The following is a 19,078-nucleotide window of genomic DNA, read 5'->3' as shown; positions in this document are numbered from 1 at the left end:
CAAGGTGAAATATTGTAACAATATGAGATAACATAGTACATTAAGGACAACAAACATTCATTATATGGCTTTTGTTCCCTTATCCTGGAGGTCCTTACATTTAGTGTCATACTATATGACCGTATATATCTAGGTTTTGTTCTATTTAAAAATCTCTGCTAGGAGAGCCCAAGGTTTCTACTGATTATGACAAATGAGGGAAACCATTAAGCCTATGTTCCTTTGAAAATTCACATAATTTATAGACAACAGATAAAAAAATAAGACAGGTAACAATAGAATATGTTCAACTTTTAAAGTTAAAAGTTAGTAAACCACTTTTAATTAAACTATGAGTAGAACCAATAACCTAAGCCTACAGAACTGATTGGGAAAGGAATTTTAAATAATTGTGAGAACGTTATTATGATTAGATACTGCAAAATGGGGGAAAATGAATTGCATACAAACATGATACAATTATTCCATAAAGGAAAATGAATGCTTTTTAAATTAAAAAAAACTATGAGTAGTTTTATTATAATCATAGTATAACCAACAAATATAACCTAAATTATAATTCAAAATTATATAGTAAAAGTAGGTTGTCAGAAAAGCAGAGGAGTAAAAGATGAATTACTGATTCTATTATTCTTTTTTTATTCTTTTTTTTATTGTTAGTATTTGAGAAATTAAAGAGAAAAAAAAGGGCTGGAAGTCTGAGAATGGGCTTTGAAGCCTGCCTAAGCAGGAAAGTCTGTAAGATTTTTTAACCTTTTAAAAACGGGAAGTAGAGCTATAGCCCAAAGTAATAATGTACTAACCTTGAGCAAAAGACTTCAAGGACAGTGCCTACACCCAGAGTTCAAACCCCACAATGAACCTACAAAAGGTGGGGTATGGGGATGTGGGGGCATGGCTAAAATATTACTTCAGTGCTGCACAATACAAGAAGTTTTGTGTTTTCAGATTAATACTGCTCAGCCTCTAGAAAGTATCTGTAAATATTCTATAATCTAGAAATTTTTTTGGTTCCCATCATTGATGTTCATCCTGTGTATACAAACTTAAGTTCAATCTGAAGTTTTAATAGTACAGCAGTCATATATATATGTATATATATGTATATATATGTGTATATATATGTATATATATATTTTTTTTTTTATGCCAGTCTTGGGCCTAAGCATTATCCTTGGGCTTTCTCAGGGCTAGAGCTCTACCACTTGAGCCACAGCGTCATTTCTTGCTTTTTCTATGTATATGTGGTATTGAGGAATCAAACCTGTGTCTTTGTGCATGTTAGGCAAGTACTCTACCACTAGGCCAAACTCCCAGCCCCAGCAGTCATATTCTTACTTACGGAAGTTACCTTCTGAGACCTGAATGCCTGAAACCACAAACAGTGCTGAACTTTGCATGTGTGAATGTGTCTCTTTTCAAACCTTGTAGCAAGAACAAGTACCTAAGAGAAACAAAGGCAAAAATTAGTTACAGTGACTCATAAAATCCTTACTCTATTGATTTTATGCCTATAAAATTGGAGCCTATAACATTCTATGCCTATAATGGTTGGAGCACATGCAGGTTTTCTTTACTGAAGTATTTGGAGTGGATCTGCAGCCCTTTGGGTTAGTAGACTTTTAGGCAGTAATCTACTAGTGATGGTCTGTTGCACTTCTTCTCTACCTTTGTCAGAAATAGGAAGTTGTTTGCCAACCCCTTCCCTCATTGGTTATCTCACTTTTGTTCTTCCATAGTAGATAACCTTTAGTGGATAACCTTTAGTGAACAAAAACATTACCAGAGACTTGGCAGAACACATGGATATACACACAAATGTGTCCTTCTGTGAATAAGCTTCAGTTAATTCTGTACTTCCTCATTTTGGTATTTTCTATGATTGGTACATATCTTTATACTTTAGGTATGACTTGTTGAATTGAAGATGACATTCATCTTGTTTTACATTTTGATGAATTGTCTTAGGGTGAAACTTCTTTTAATTAGCTATGTATGATGAACCTCAAGAATTATGGACAGAGAGGCCCATGAGCATAGCCTAGTGGTAGAGTGCTCACCTAGCATGCACGAAGCCTTGGGTTCCATTCCTTGGTAACACATACACAGAAAAGGCCAGAAGTGGTACTGTGGCTCAGAGGGCAGAACACTAGCCTTGAGCAAAAAGTGTCCAAGGACAGTGGCCAGTGGCCTGAGTTCAAGCCCCAGGACTGGCAAAAAAAAAAAATTATGGACAGAGGGTAATGATGTATATAATCAATAAATTAATTACTCTCACAGAATCTATAGTTAAGATAGTATCTCCTTCAATTAACAATTGTTACTGAATGTGCTAAAATAATAGCAAGCAATGAGGACCTACTCTATATAAACTACTGTGCTAAAATTAGAGTTTTATCCTCAACTCTGAAAGTATTGTAGATAAAAAAAAAACTAGTCATAGCTTTTAGTAGGAGTATAACTTTGAGACAGTTTCAGCTTTCAGAAGTGTACCATAATACCTGAAATTGTACTACTAGTGCAATCTTGATGTTAGAATCTATGTTCTTTCTGCCATTAAGTTAATCTCCTTTTTCTGTGTCTGTCTACTAATTTTCCGCCGTAACTTATTTTGCTTGCTTACTTTCCTCCCTTCTTTCTTTCCTTCTTTCCTTTTTCTTTCTTGGACTTTCTCAAGACTAGAGCTCTACCACTTGAGCCACAGCCTGACTTCTGTTTTTTTTCTATGTATGTGGTATTAAGGAATCAAACATAGGTCTTTGTGCATGCTAATAGGCAAGCACTCTACCACTAGGGCACTCCTATTCCCACTTTCTCTGAAGTTCTTCTGTTTTAAAGACTCAATTTTCTGGCTCTTTTAGAAATAGATATGTTGTTTGGGAGCTGTGAATGTAATGTTTTCCTTTAAAATTATAGCAAACTGCTACATGTAGATTTCTTTCAGCATGTATTGGGTCATTAAATGACTGTGAATGGCTTTAGTAAAAAAAAATCACTTACGGCTGGGAGTTTGTCCTAGTGATAGAGTGCTTGCCTAGCATGCATGAAGATCCAGGTTCGATTCCTTGATGCCACATACATAGAAAAAGCTGAAAGTGGTGCTGTGGCTCAAGTAGTAGAGCTTTAGCCTTGAGAAAGCCCAAGGCCAGTGCTCAAGCCCTGAGTTAAAGCCCCAGGACTGGCAAAAAAAAAGTCACTTGATCGACCTTTATAATGAGTAATTCTTAAAAAGGAAATAGAAATATGATGATTCTGGTATCAGGAATTAGACTTCATGTAGCTCCTTAAATCTATATCTGTCATAATATGGCTAGGGATACCTGGTACCAGAAATTGGAATAACATGACAACACTGTTTAATTTCTTACAGTTCTGGAGGCTAGTAGTATGAGATCAAGTAAGGTGAGAGCAGTATTGTTTCCTTCTGAAGGCCATTTACGAAAGGATCTGTCTGTGCCTCTTTCCTTGGCTTATAAACAACTGACTTCTTGTTGTCACTGTGTCTAGATTTCTTGTTCTTATAAGGACATCAAACATTAGATTTGGATCTACTCTGACATTCTTTTAAAGTCATTTACCTTGAAGATAATTAATTTAAAGATCCTATCTCTAAATAAGACCACATTTTGAGGTGCTGTTTGGTATTAGGACTTCAGTATCTGAATTAAGGAAGAGGTTTTTTGTTTTTGTTTTTCTTATTTTGCCAGTCCTGGGCTTGAGCTCAGAGCCTGAGCACTTTCCTTGAGTTTTCTCAAGGTTAAAACCCTGCCACTTAAGCCACAGCACCACTTCCAGCTTTTTTTCTATGTATGCGATACCAAGGAATCAAACCTGAGTTTTCGTGCATGCTAGGCAAGCACTCTACCACTAGGCCAAATTCCTGGCCCTACGGAAGAATTTTAATTTTGCTCCACTGTAGCTGAGTCCAGAATACTGTTAACTGTAAAACAACAGCCATTTGTTTTTTCAGCTTTGTAGATTGAACATGCAAATATTTTTTGCTTGTTTTGCTTCCAGCCTCAAGATAGAAAATTTTGACAGACCTTTTGATAGGCAGTGTTGTTACTAGTTGGAGAACTGGACTGAAGGTACTTGACTTTTGTTGAATATGACTTAAAAGCAAAACGGAAAACAATGCTTTGAAAGTACAAGTTTTAGCAGGGTATGCATGGCTCGCACCTGTAATCTTAACACTCAAGAATCTGGGATAAGTGAATTGCAGTTTAAAGCCAGTCTGAGCAGGAAAGTCTATGGGATTCTTACTTCTAACTACTAAAAAGCTAGAAATGGTGCTGTAGCTCAAAGTGGTAGAGCACTAGCCTTGAGCACCCACAAAAAAAAAAAAAAAAAGAAAAGAAAAGCTCAGGCTGTGCATGGTGGCTCATGCCTATAACCCTAGCTACTCAGGAGGCTGAGGTCTGAGAATCTTGGTTCAAAGCCAGTCTGGGTACTAAAGAATGCAAGACTCTCATCTGTAATTAATCTCTAGAAAATGGGAAGTGGGGCTGTGGCCCCACGGATAAGGTGGTAGCCTTGAGCTGAAGAGCTCTGGGACAACTCCGAGGCCCAGGGATAGGGTGGTAACCTTGTGCTGAAGAGCTCAGGTCAGGGACAGTGCCCAGGCCTAGAGTTCAAGCACCAACCCCCCCCCCCCCAAAAAAAAGAAAAAAGCTCGGGAACAGTGCCCAGGAAACAAGGTCAAGCCCCATGACTGGTATTTAAAAAAAAAAAAAATGCTTTATAAAATGACTAGTGAGACTTGTTACACTTAACACACAAATAGAAGTAATCTTAGTACTACATGCCATCCAAGTGCTTAGCCTAGTTCAGAGGCTGTCAAATTTCTGCAGAAGGTTACTACTATATATAAGCTCTGACAACTATGTAAAAGCTACTTTTTTTTTTTTTATTTGGGTGCCAGTCCTGGGGCTAGAACTACCTACTACTCAAGTTCTTAGCCTAGTTCAGAGGCTGTCAAATTTCTACAAAAGGCTACTATATATAAGCTCTGACAACTGGGTAAAAGCTATATACTGTGTGTGTGTGTGTGTGCGTGTGTGCGCGCGCGCGTGTGTGCCAGTTTTTGTGCTAGAACTCTGGTCCTGGGCACTATCCTTGGGTTTTCTCAAGGCTCGCACTCTACCACTTGAGCCATAGCCCTATTTTTGGCCTTTTCTGTGTATGTGGTACCGAGGAATTGAACCCAGTGCATGCTAGACAAGCACTCCACCACTAGCCACGCTTGTGGCCAAAAGCTACATGCTTTTAATACATGACTCAAGCTGTGTGCCAGTAAAAATCTACAAATTTGGAAGCTGGCCAACAGTTTTGAAGTCCCTTGGCAGTAATTATAGAAACTACTTCATCTAAGTGATTTTAAAGAAAAGTAAGGTATCTATTCTAGCTTCTATGACAGCTTATAGCTAAAAAATTTATTTCTTTCACCTTTTTTTTTCTTTGGAGGAGGTGGGGTTTGTTGACCTTTTTAGCTCAAGGCTTGCACTCTTACCACTTAAAACTTGGCTCCAGTTCTGGGTTTTTGATAAGAGTCTCGTAGATTTTCTTGACTGGGCTGGCTTTGAACAATGATCCTGAGATCTCAGCATCCTGAGTAGCTGGAATTGCAAGAATTGGCCACTTGCACCTAGCCTTCTCTCACTTCTGACGTCTACAGTTCATAATAACCAACAAACTTGGTTTTTGGTTAAGTATGAAGTTTGCTGGTTGCCAGTGATTCACACCTATAATCTTGGCTGTTCAGGAGATCCATCTAAGAATCATAGCTCAAGGATAGGTGAGGCAAACAAATCCAAGAAATTCTAGTTAATCAGCAAAATACTAGAAGTGGAGCTGTGACTCAAGTGTCAGAGTGCCAGCTTTGGAGGAGGAAAAAAAAAAATCTCAGCACTGGCATCAAAAATTGAAGTTAAAAAAATAAGGAAATTTTTATTCTGAATATATGAGAAGAGAATAGAATGATAATAGATCAATTTGGGGCTGTTCTTGGTGACTAAATAAGGACAATTCAGGTAAATTGGCTGCCTTTAATAATGAGATCTGAAGTTAATGGAATACCCTGATAGGAGTTTCTGACTAAAGAAATCACTTCTCATAAACAGTTTGTGTTACTTAAACCACCATAGGAGGTAGGACTATGATCAACAAAATGAATATCCAGGCTCCAAGTGTAGACTTCAGACTTCTCCAAAAGTTATATTGCTATGTAGAGTCCAACATAGAATCAGTAAACCCTTTTTTATTCCTTTTTAAAATTACTTTATTGCTATCATCAATATGCTTGATATTTGGGAGATCTCACCTCAAGTTTAACTTTTTCTTTAAAAAAGATTACAAAGAAAAAAATTCCCTGTGGAACATGTCACATCAGGGAAATAGAAGCGTATGCTGTAGAAAAGAAGACCTAGGGGGCCGGGAGTTTGGCCTAGTGGTTAAAGTGCTTGCCTAGCATGCATGAAGACCCGGGTTCGATTCCTCGGTACCACATCTAGAAAAAAAGCCAGAAGTGGTGCTGAGGCTCAAGTGGTAGAGCTGTAGCCTTGAGAAAGTCCAAGGACAGTGCTCAGGCCCTGAGCTCAAGCCCAGGACTGGCACAAAAAAAAAAAAAAAAAAAAAAAAAAGAAGACCTAACTTGTGGCCCAGTGCTCACTTCCTGGTCTTGGGACTGCACCTGGTGCCTGCTGCGCAGTTGAAAGGCATGGCTGTGGTTTGTGATGTAAATAAAGTAAGGCCACCTCTGGGAGAGGCCCCAAACCCTTCTGCCCTCTCCAGAGGACAGCACATGATTCCCCTTCTTTACCTATAGTGAGAGTAAACACGTGGCCCTCCCCCACCCTGCCCACCTTTGTGCTGATAGGCTCCTGCATCCTATATTACCTGAACATACTTCCTCAATAAATGAGTTCCTGCCTTGACTGGTCTCCCTGACGCATCTGGTTGTCCTCCGGCAAGGGAAGGCTGGGTGTGGGCGGTCAGTCCAATTTTGGAGTAATTACATATACTTGAATTTTGAAAGTTCCTTCTTTAAATCTGAGTATAATCAAGAAAAACATTCATTTCTGGATGTTTATCCTGTTGATACAATTGTGTCTATTTTGTATAATACTAATGTGTTTGTAATTATAGAACTATTTTGGCATTATATTACTTCATTGCATGTTCATTTGTAATAAAGAAATATTATAAAGTCAGGTGCTAGTGGTTTATACCTGTTGAGAAGCTGAGGATCTCAGTTTAAAGGTAGAAAAGCTCATGAGACTTACTTAATCTTATCTCCACCAAAAATCTGGAGGCAGAGGTAGGGCACAAGTTATAGAATGCTGGCCTTGAGAAGGAAAGAAAACACACACACACACACGCACGCACGCACGCACGCACCAAAAGAAAAATGTAATAAAAGCTTCTAAATAATCTACAATTTATCTTTGAGTAGTTTCTTATTTAAATAAGAGTTTTTAATCGTAATAAAGTGGGATCTGATTTTTACGTTGATTATGCTCTGTATAAAGGTGGCTTTTCTATGTATAGGTGATAATTAATGAAAAGCTATTATTGGACAATTACATCAATTGAAAAAGACAATTCTGTTTCATAGCATAAGTGTAATTTATTGGTAGAAAGCATAAAAATTTTCAATTGTTCCCTATCCAATTTGGTCTACATATAAATCAGTACTTCAAAAGATTTATTTAAAATATTTTGTGTAAAGTATTTCAATTTTATTTTCTTTCTTCTTGTTGCAGGAGCTAGAGTTAATGCCAAAGACAGCAAATGGTTGACACCTTTACACAGAGCAGTTGCATCTTGTAGTGAGGTATGATGTTTCTTATAGTAAATTTATTGTATATAAAAAAATAAGAAAATAGCTTGTATGGGGCCAGGAGTCTGGCCTATTGGTAGAGAGCCTGCCTAACATGCATGAAGACCTGGGTTCCCATTCCTCAGTGCCACATACATAGAAAAATAAAAGCCAGAAATAGTGCTGTGGCTCAAGTGGTAGAACTCTAGCCTTAGTGCTCAGTCCCTGAGCCCAAGCCCAGGACTGGCCAAAAAAAAAAAAGCTTTTGTGAGTCCATATTCAAATATTTTCAGAAGAAAAAAAACTTGAAATATTTAGACATATCATTTCAGAATTTGTATAAACAAGTTCATTATACCTGTCTCATTTTGTGTGAAGAATTTATTGCAGAGTATGAAGAATGAGAGTAGAAAACTTTATTTTTGTCCCTCTAAGAGAAATTATTTTTCCTGCAGATCTCAGTGAGGCTTTCTCTACTGGTTCACAGTAGCTTACTGGTCAAGGTTGTGATGACTGTGATCAAGTCATCTCATTTTAAAATAATTAAAAATGAGTTTCAAAATACATTATTTCTTTTACCACTTGGTTGTGTACAGCCCTATGTAAATATTTGCTCAACAATGTGGCCAACATTTTTAGAGAGCATTTAGTATTTGCAAAGTGTTTTTATTATAGTCCTCATGATACTTTTATTAGTGATAGGTATTTTGAAGCAACTAGAAACTATTTACTGTAAAATAGTAGTGATGATTTAAAAACCCTGGACTATCTTTTCTGTCATTTTACTACTTTGTAAAGTGCATTATTAGGTGTACCCCTTTCACCTAACTATAATTTTTTTATTACACAAATAATAAGTTTCTTGGCAAATTGTTTATTTAAGCTGCTGCTCCTGGAACTTGATCTCAGGGCCTGGTGGCTCATGCCTGTAATCCTAGTTATTCAGGAGACTAAGATCTGAGAATCACGATTCAAAGCCAGCCTAGCGGGGAGTAGAGCTGGGAGTTTGGCCTGTGGTAGAGTGCCTGTCTAGCATGCACAAGGACCCAGGTTCCATTCCTTAGTACCACATACATTTAAAAAAAAGCCAGAAGTGGTGCTATGGCTCAAATGCTAGAGTTCTAACCTTGAGAAAGCCCAGGGAGAGCGCTCAGGCCCTGAGTTCAAACCCCAGGACTGGCAAAAAAAAACAAAGGCAGCCTGGGCAGAAAAGCCCCTGTGGCACTGTTACCCCAGTTAATCACTCAAAACCCTGAAGTGGAGGTGTGACACAAAGTGGTACTGCACTAACCTTGAGCAAAAGAGTTCAGAGACAATGCCTAGGGCCCTGAGTTCAAGCCCTACAAATGACAGAAAAAGAAAAAAGACACATTCATAGACTACCTTGGTAAATGGCAACTCCTTTGTACAACTACTAGTGATTTAAAAAAAAAAAATTTTACCAGTGATGATAAAAAACAAGTAACTAAATATTTCTGTACTTTATTTTATCTTCGGGGCATATACACTTCTGTAATTCTCTTTAGGTATACTCAGATTATAGTGCTGTATGAAAGTCTGGAATTTATTACAGAATATTTAATTTAGCTTCTTTTATAGATTTTTGTTGGTTCAACTTGAGAATCTACACAAAATATATCTAGTTAGGAACTTTTGTAAAACAATATTAATGTTGAAAGAAGTTTACTTGCTATAATTTTTCTGATTCCCTTTTCTATAACATTTCAGGTTAGTACTAAAAATGTTTTAGTACTATTTTTCTCTCCTGTACTGTTTGTGTAATTTTGTTTTGTTTTGGCCAATCCTGGGCCTTGAACTCAGGGCCTGAGTACTATCGTTGGGTTTTTCTCTACCACTTGTGTCACAGCACCACCTCCAGTTTTTTGTTTTTGTTGTTCTGGGTATGTGGTACCGAGGAATCAAACCCTGGCTTCATTCATACTAGGCAAGCGCTGAACCACTAGGCCAGGCTCTCGGCCACTGACTGTGCTTTCTCATACACTCAGAACCACACACAAATGTGTGTTTTATATTTTATTATTTGGTAGTAAAATATTTTATACACCCTTCTCCATCCATCTTTTTCACTGCTTTTGTTTTTGTTTTTGTTTCTGTTTTTGCTGGGGGCAGTCCTGGGGCTCAAACTCTGGTTACTGTCCCTGGCCTCCTTTTTACTCAAGGCTAGCATTTTACCACTTGAGCCACAGTGTCTCTTCCAGCTCCTTCTGTGATTAATTGGAAACAAATGTCCCACAAGCTTTCCTGCCCAGACTGGCACCAGACCTCATCTGAAGTCCCAGTAGCTACTATTATAAGCAATCAGCTCCCAGCCTTATTTATTTAGTCTTCTAAGTGGTGAATAACATTCAAGATTAGTGTAATAAAGATAAATTCAAAAGTTCCAATTGCATTTTTTTTTCTCTTACCCACACTGTATAATTATTTCATAAGTCATTGAAGGAACCCCTGTAATTTAGGCTTTGGAACTGCCTTCAGTATTTTATTACATCCTTTTCCTTTAACAAAAAATTAATATTGCAATCATTGTTGACTTATTCCTTTTCATTACTAAGTAGTTATTATACAAATGCATGTCAGTTTGCTTACTCATTTCTTAACAGACATTTACTTGTCTATTGTATTTTTTTGTTTTTGACAGTACCAGAATTTGAACTCAGGCCAGCCACATTTGCTAGGTTGGTGCTGTCCCACTTGAACCACTTCTCCATCCTCGTTTTTTGTTGGTTGATTGGAGATTGAATCTCTCAGTCTTTTCTGTTTGTCTGGCTTTGAATTGTAGTCTTGTAGATTTTAGGCTCCTGAGTATCTAGTATTATAGGTATGAGCCACCAGGGACATCTGTTGCTTCTGAGGGGTTTTGTTTTTGTTATTTACCTAGGAATAAGTTGCTGTTAGCATTCATGGATAGATGTTTTTATTTCTCTGGATTAAATCCTAGAGTGGAATATATAGAGTTAGTAGATTACTAATCTTTTCCTCCTTTCACCAGATTCTGTGCTCTTTCCCATATCCCAAACAGTTGTGATTAGTTTTTGTTTCAAAGGCTTAAAATGCTTTGATGATTTAGGAGTGTTTGGTTTACTACTCCTTGATATTTTATGTATGTGTAGCTAGCACTTTGTAACACTATTCATATATGTTAGTTCATTGTACCTTTATAGCAAAGTTGAGAAAAGCAAGCAGGATCCCTTCTCCCTGGCTTTATAGATTGTAGGAACCCCCAGGGACGGTTTTTACAAGACTTGAATAGTATGCTTTATAAATAAGAGAACTGACAATAAAATTCTGTTCTGGTTCTGGTCATTTTTATTTTCATACAAAATTTGACATTTATCTACCAGAGATAGAATTATGTTCAATGTACAGAGAAAATTGCTAGTTAGATTCTGTTTGTGGTACTGCTAAATGTTGGTAATGTACTGGATTCCTTGGGATCCTGCCATTAGTTCAATTTATAACTGTAGTGTTAAAGAGAATTTTGGTGCTTCTGATAGATAAATCTGCTTGGTCATTAAACTTTTGCTTTAACTCTAGTGTTTCAACAAAAGGTTGTATATTTCTTTTTATTTTTACATATCCCATTTTAAAGCAGCAGATCTCCTAAAACATGTTCAGCATATAAGTATTTTGGTCCTGTGCTTGCTAGGCATGTGCTTTACCACCTGAGCTACTTATATTTCAGATAGGGAAAGAAAGTTTCATCATTATGCATCTTTTTATACCTATGAATAGTTTTTTAATTCAAAATACTGTTTTCTTAAGTGAATTCTTATTTATGGCAGAATTTTTAAATTCCCTGTATATAACCACTTTTATTAATTTCAAAAGCCATTAACTCACTTGTCTTTTATTTTTCTTGGGTACTTTAGGAAGCAGTTCAGGTACTTTTGAAGCATTCTGCAGATGTGAATGCTCGAGACAAGAATTGGCAAACTCCATTACACATAGCTGCAGCTAATAAAGCTGTGAAGTGTGCAGAAGCTTTGGTGCCTCTCCTGAGCAATGTAAACGTATCTGACCGAGCAGGAAGAACTGCATTACATCATGCTGCTTTCAGTGGACATGCAGAGGTGGGTGCTTTCCCTCCCATCCCTGGTTATTAATGAGCTTGCCTTTTTTGCCATTTACTCCATAGCAAAAGCAAACAAAACTATCCTGCTTATTTTCCTCAAATTTTGCCTTTAATGAAACGTCTATCTTTTTTCCTGACAACTTTTTCAAATTCAGAGATTTGTTTATTACATACTACCTATAATTCCAAAATTAACCTAGAATGATGAAGAATTTATCTAATATAAGCAACAAGCAAAGGGTATTGTATCACTGTGATAAGTACCTAAGGAGAAAGCAATTTTACTGTTCTCTTGGAAAATAGCAGCAGAGAAAGGCAGTTTAGAAATAATTTGCTTGTGTTATATATTTGGCAGTATAGAATTGAACTTGTGCTTGCTAAGTGAATGCTTTACTAGTTGAGCAGCATTTCTGGCCCTTTTGCTTTTAGGTTATTTTTAAATAGGGTCTTAGGGTTTTTGTCTGTTTTGTTTGTCTGGTTTTTCCTATGGTCCATCTGGATCATAATCTTCCTTGCGTATATCTGGAACCATAAATATACATTGTGAAGCCCCTCATTTGGGTTGAGATGGGAGGCTTGCTAATCTCTGCTTAGGCTGGCTTTGAGTTATAGTCCTCTCAATATCCCCAAAGAAGTTTGAGTTCTTAAGTTAGGTTTAAGACCTGTAATTCTAGAAAGAAGAGGGGTCAAGCCTCTATTCGATTATCCCCCACCCAAATAACTGGGATTACAGACGTGAACCATCTATAGTTTATTATCAGCATGTGGTCAGTAGAACTCTGATGACTGATTCATCAAAAGAAAATTTAATAAGAACATGTAGTATTTGGTTATCTTTCAAAGTATCATCTCTACTACTTGAACCAAAGTTAGATGAACATTTGGGGCTAATTTGTCCAGTTGTTGTAAGGAGCAGAGGGGTGTTGTTTTGTTAGCTTTTGAGACTAGATTTTCCCATGTTCATCTCAAAACCAGGGTCATGTTACCCAGCCACTTTAGCCTACTAAACACCTAAAACTATAAGTATTCCCTTCAGTAATTGACTCTCCTAGTCCATTTTTTTACAAACACAGAATTTCAAAGAGATAGGTGACATTTTTAGCACTTTATGGCACAGAATTAATGGTTTCAAGTGTTCTCCTTACGGTACTACTCTGATTTTCTAACGTGAGAATCCTAGTCAACTGTAGTTAATGTCACAAGATGAAGTATGCAGTATCCTTCAACAGAGAAAAAATTGTAAATATAATTAGGTATTATTATTACTGTTACTGGTACATTGCAGGAAGTAGATTGTACAATAACCTTCAGCCTAAATCATATTGTAGAGACTACAGTTGTGCTTGAATTAAATTTAAGAAATTTCTAGAATGAGATTGGACTTTGCATTCTAATAATACTTTGGGCTATGAGTAAGAACGAAGCCTCTAGATATTTTCCTTTAGAAGTCCAGATTTATACTTAGTTGTTCATAAATACCAGGATACAAAGTAGTAATTGGAAGGATCCTGTTAACTTGACTTCAACCCATAGGGGAATCCTTTTTACCCTTTTTCTATTATCTTGTTACTGTTTCTTTTCTGCAAATGCAGAAATTAAGTACCAGAAAAATGTCTATGAGTACCCAAGCCATATCTGTGAGCAGTTCTGCTTCTGAATTTCAGTGAAACTATTTACTTTCATTACAGATGGTCAAACTGCTCTTGTCCAGAGGTGCCAATATTAATGCTTTTGACAAGAAAGATAGGCGTGCTATCCATTGGGCAGCATATATGGGTATGTACTTTTAAATTTTACTTTTTACATCTGTGTTTAAGAAACACTGTGCATTGGGTGGGAGTTTGGCTTAGTGGTAGAGTGCTTGCCTAGCATGCACGAAGACCCGGGTTCAATTCCTCTGTACCACATACATAGAAAAAAGCCAGAAGTGGTGCTGTGGCTCAAGTGGTAGAATTCTAGCCTTGAGAAAGCCCAAGGACAATGCTCAGGTCCTGAGCTCAAGTTCAGGACTGGCCAAAAAAAAAAAGGAACACTGCATTTTAATTCTTACCAATTGTATAGCATTTCTTTTGGGTTGAGTTTACTGCTTGTGTTTGAGTTTCCTGCCCTGTGGAACCAGCTGGGGAATGGGAGTCTTTCTATGACACTGATACACTGGATCCACTTTCTTTAAAAACTGGTTGGAATTACTTCATTTTTACTTTAACAAATACATACATATATATATATATAATTATCTTTAATGAGAAAATGTATTATCTTTTAAGTAGTTGTACGAAAGAGTTACCATTTAATAAAGTAATTTATGAATACAGTATGCCTTGATCAGTGATACCCCCTTCAGCATTCTTACCCCTTCAGTTTTGTGGTATATACAATTAATTCTTGACTACATAACTCATCTCCTTACCTCTTCTTTTGTCTACCCTTCTCCCCTTGGTCCCACCACCCATCCTAGTATGACCCATTTCCTGGTGCTGATTCTGTTGAGCTTTGACCTAGTCTTTCTAAAAGATTACATTATTTGAATTCTCCATAGAATCTGTTGTACTTAGAGAGATACCTCAGACTTGGTACTAACTAGGATGTTTAATTGAGGATTGGTATTTCCTAAAAGTGTCCATTCACGTATCCATCCTTATTTTTACTGGGCTGTTAAAATACAAATTAGAAACCAGGCGCAGTGGCTGATGCCTGTAATCCTAACTACTCACGAGGCTGAGATCTGAGGATCACAGTTCATAGCCATCCTAGGCAGTGAAGACCGATAAACCACTAAAGATCAATTAACCACTAGGAAACCGGAAGTAGTGCAGTCACTTAAGGGGTAGGATGGTCGCCATGAGTTGAAGAGCTCAAGTGCAATGCCCAGGCCCAGAGTTCAAACCCCATGACTGACAAAAGAAAAAAAAAAAGCTATGTGAATAAGCCTATTATTTTGAATACTATATTAAACCTGTATCATGTGGCTTCAGTTGCAGTAGTAATTTGAAAGAAACTGAATTTTATCATTTAGTTCTTAGTTATATAATATTTGTTATTCTTACCATTGTCTATCCTTTGAATTTTAACAATTTATTGGTTATTTTGTGCATTATGGACTTAATGTGTATTTTTGTCTTTCTTGAAAAGCATTCAGATTATATTTAATATTTTATATACTTCCATCTTTTTGTTTTTTCATCATAAACATGTTTTCAGGTCATACAGAAGTAGTGAAATTACTAGTAGCACACGGAGCTGAAGTGACTTGTAAGGACAAGAAATCTTATACACCTCTTCATGCAGCAGCCTCCAGTGGAATGATCAGTGTAGTCAAATACCTTCTGGATCTTGGAGTTGATGTAGGTATATATATGATAGAACACTTTTTATTTTTGCCAAATAAAATTTCAGGTTTCAAGTGTTATTTCATATAGCAATACTTTCATCTTTTAACCAGATATTTATAGTTCTTTACCTAGAATACTGATTTATGATCAAGATATGTGATTAATTGAAGAATGTTGAGTTAAAATAGATTCTTGAAGTTGGGCTGTGGCTCAACGAGTAGGGCAGTAACCTTGAGCTAAAGAGCTCAGAGACTGCACCCAGGCCCAGAGTTCAAGCCTCATGACTCACCACCTCCCCCCAATTTTTTTTTCATCACTTTTTTCTTTAAAGATGCTCTAACTTTATCATTGGTACTGAAGCTTGAACTCAGGGCCTCATGTACCCACTCAGCTTTTTTCATCACATTTTAAGTTCTGTAACTGTCTGGGGATTCAGCAAATCATGCACGTGAGTTAGATGACTATGTTCGTATTCACCTTTTTATTCATTTATTTTCATTGTATTTTTCATCAGTTTACATTTGTTATACACGGAGCCAGGAGTTTGGCCTAGTAGTAGAATGCTTGCCTGCATGCACGAAGACCTGGGTTGGATTCCTTGGTAGCACATACATAGAAAAAGCCAGAAATAGTGCTGTGACCCAAGTGGCAGACTGCTAGCCTTGAGGAAAATGCCCAAGGACAATGCTCAGGCCCTGAGTTCAAAAAAATTTTTTTGTTGTAGCAATGAAATTCCCTCTGTATATTTCCATACAATTTTTACAATGTGTTCCAATTTAGTGATGATCTCATTAGCCTAATAAATATAACTTTCAATGACAAAGCTAAACAAGAACACAAAAGGCTAAGCTAAATTAGCATGTGTCTTCCGCTGGGAAGGGACGCTTCTCTATCTAGATATATTTGATTCCTGAGTTGACACAATGATTTTCACAGAACTCATGTGTCCCTACTTATAATATATTCTGTGAGAAAGATTAGATTCTTTGAGATAGAGCCTTGCTGTGTAGCTTGGCTGGCCTAGAATTCACAATCCTTGTGATTATACTGAGTGCTAAAAGTACAGTGTTTTGCCACTATACTTCAGAAGCATTTGGGACAAACTTGCTAATTCCTCAGAGCAGCAAATTAGGAGGGAAGAAGGCAAAGCTCTGCCAAAAAGAGGCAAAAAATGTGTTGCAAAAAAAGTTCAAAGAAAGTTCATGCCTACTCAGCAAGATGTGATCTGAGGATCACAGATCAAAGCCATTCAGGGCAGAAAAGTCCATGAGACTTTTATTTCCAGTTATCTACCAGAAAGTCAGAGGTGGAGCTGTAACTTGGTCTTAGTGCATTATCCTTGAGCAAAAGCTCAGGGATAGCACCCAGGCCCTGAGTTCAAAACATAGGACCAGCGGCATTTAAAAAAAAAAAAGGTAGGTGGTAGTCTGGTTAAATACACGTGGCAACAGCTAGATAGAATATTAATATTAATTTAAGTACCTAAAGAAACACTGCTAAAGTAAGCAGTCAAAATGTGAGAATTGCAAGAAATTGCAGGCCCTAATAAATTGTATGAGATCTGGTCAAGTTTCATTTCATTTCATCTTAGCATTTTGTACAGTTCTCTAACATGGTAACAGAATGTCTTCAGAATTCCTGATGTGGATAAATGAGACAATTTTGTGTCTAGTAGTCATTTAAAATCTTTTTGCTGCCATTTTAAAACTTTTCTTAACCTGACGTGATGGTGCACATTCCTGTAATCCCAGCATTTAAGAGACTTAACCTAGGGGATCATGGATCGTGAATTTGAAGCCAGCCTGGGCTGCAAAGTAAGAAGCCTGGGCTATAAAGCACCTGTAAATTCTGGCAACAGTGTTTTTATCACCTAAAAGCCTTTTAGTGACATCCAGCCTCTACCTTCATGTTGCTTTGATTGTGTTCATAAAGCTTCCCAGGGATGCTATTATTGATTACCATAAACTAGGTGTCATAAAGCAACAGCCATTTACTCTTACCAGTTTTGGACTGTAGAAATTCTAAATGAAGGTTTCAGCAGTGTTGGTTCCTTCTAGGGGCTCTGCTTTGAGAATTTTCTGGTAATAACATCTATAAATGTTCAGTATTTCTTTACTTTTAACACTATTATCTGTAGTCTACGAAAAGATTGAAGTTGTGATAAGCAGGAGCCAACTACAAGCATAGTGTTCCCTCCAACAAGACTACCATCATTTTATTTTGTGCCAGTAGTAAGGCTTGAACTCAGGGCTTTGGTGTTATCCACATAGCTTTTTCACCTAAGATGGATTGGTGATCTACCACTTAGCCACAGATCCACTTTCAGCTCTTTGCTGATTAACTGGAGATGATGATCTGACAGACTTCGCTGCCTGGGGTGACTTTGAACCATAATCCTCAGATCTCAGCTTCCTTGTAGCCAGGATTACAGTAGTGCTTTATCCTCACTTCTGAATAAGTTCTGCAGCTTCAGGTTTGATAGATTCACTAGGAGGACTCACATAACTGACTGAAAGCTGTTACATTCACAGTTATGGTTTATTACGAGGGGAAAGTACAAACTGCGATCTATTGAAGGAAAGGAGACAGATCAGGTAGAGCCCCAGGAATATTCTTTAAAAGTTTCTTTCATTTTCATAGAGTCAGGACCCATTAACTTTTCAATCATCAATATGTGACAGTATGCACAAAGCAATGCCAACTGGGAATGCTCATCTTAACTTCGTTTGTACCATTTTTGTTTTTTAAATTTGGGTTCCAGTTACATAACCAGTTGGTTGACCATGTGATTGATTTTAGTCTCAAAGCTTGTTTGACACTTTATCACCCAAAACTCCCATCTTAAATTCCATTGTTAGTTTAAATTTGGCATAGTCAACCTTCATTCTATGAAAACAGATGTGATCAACCTAATTCAAAAGTTCAATGAGTGACCATCCTAAACAAGAACATTGCTATCAGAGATATTTCAGGTTACCTCTCTAAAGCCAAAAGTGAAGTCCAGATATCCCTTTGGGCAAGGTAAAATTTGTTATTATAGTAGTTGTTGCTCATGTTGATAGTGGTGTAGTGGTGATACTGGGATTTGAATTGTGACCTCCTAGGTAAATACTACCAATTGAAGCATTCCTCCCTCCCCTTTTTTTCTTTATTTTTCATATAAGGTCACAAGCATTTTTACCTTGCACTAGTCATGAATTCTACCATCTACTATCTCTTCCTCCTGTATAGTTGGGATTATAGGTATTTTGGTAATATGGTCTTAGTGACTTTGCCTAGAGTAGCTTCCAGCCATAATCTTCCCAGATAGTGGGATTACAGGTATTATAAGCCAAGGTACACTTTTTTTTTACCACATAAGATTCATGTAAATTTTTAATTATTACATTTATTATAAATGGAAAAGGAGAGGGAAAACCTGAGTTGCATATTACCAAGCACATTCTTTTGTCTTTTGATAAGATTTCAGCATGTAAAACTGGAAAAATTTACAAGTTTTTGATAAATGATTTTTAATAGAAAAACATGCAAAAAATTTTTAGAATTTTTTCCTAGTTTCCATCTTAGTAACTTTGTTATTATAAGATAAAATGCCAAAAACACATTACTGAATATATTCACTCTTCAGTCTTGTTCTTTATTCATGAGTCTGAATTATATGGTAAGTCTTGTGTAAGAGGCTCTGAAAATGTTTTTTATTTTCATTTTCCTAGAATCATCAATTGGTTGTATCATTAGTACACATAGTGTTTGAATTACGTTTTCTAAATATACATAGCTGGGACTAGGAGTTTGGCCTAGTGGTAGAGTGCTTGCCTAGCATGCACGAAGACCCGG

The 19,078-nt window shown here is 37.0% G+C and overlaps 1 protein-coding gene across 7 annotated transcripts in view; it reads left to right on the top strand.

Moving 5' to 3' along the window:
* The window catches only part of Ankrd28 (ankyrin repeat domain 28), a 141,354-nt gene that overhangs the window by 72,938 nt on the left and 49,338 nt on the right, over positions 1-19,078 (top strand). For all 7 annotated transcript variants that reach the window (XR_016533215.1, XM_090321755.1, XM_090321784.1 and 4 more), the window contains 4 exons: positions 7,761-7,831; positions 11,707-11,907; positions 13,598-13,685; positions 15,111-15,253. Coding sequence is in view for 6 of the 7 variants with exons in the window: in XM_090321755.1 (XP_090177881.1) it covers positions 7,761-7,831; positions 11,707-11,907; positions 13,598-13,685; positions 15,111-15,253 (503 nt within the window). In the remaining variant the exon portion in view is untranslated. The remainder of the gene's footprint in view (positions 1-7,760; positions 7,832-11,706; positions 11,908-13,597; positions 13,686-15,110; positions 15,254-19,078) is intronic.

This window comes from Megascapheus bottae, chromosome 2, assembly GCF_031878675.1.
Source record: "Megascapheus bottae isolate mThoBot1 chromosome 2, mThoBot2.hap1, whole genome shotgun sequence".
Classification (NCBI taxonomy): domain Eukaryota; kingdom Metazoa; phylum Chordata; class Mammalia; order Rodentia; family Geomyidae; genus Megascapheus; species Megascapheus bottae.
The sequence above is the reverse complement of the archived record's forward strand: the minus strand, read 5'-3'. Positions and strand labels throughout refer to the sequence as shown.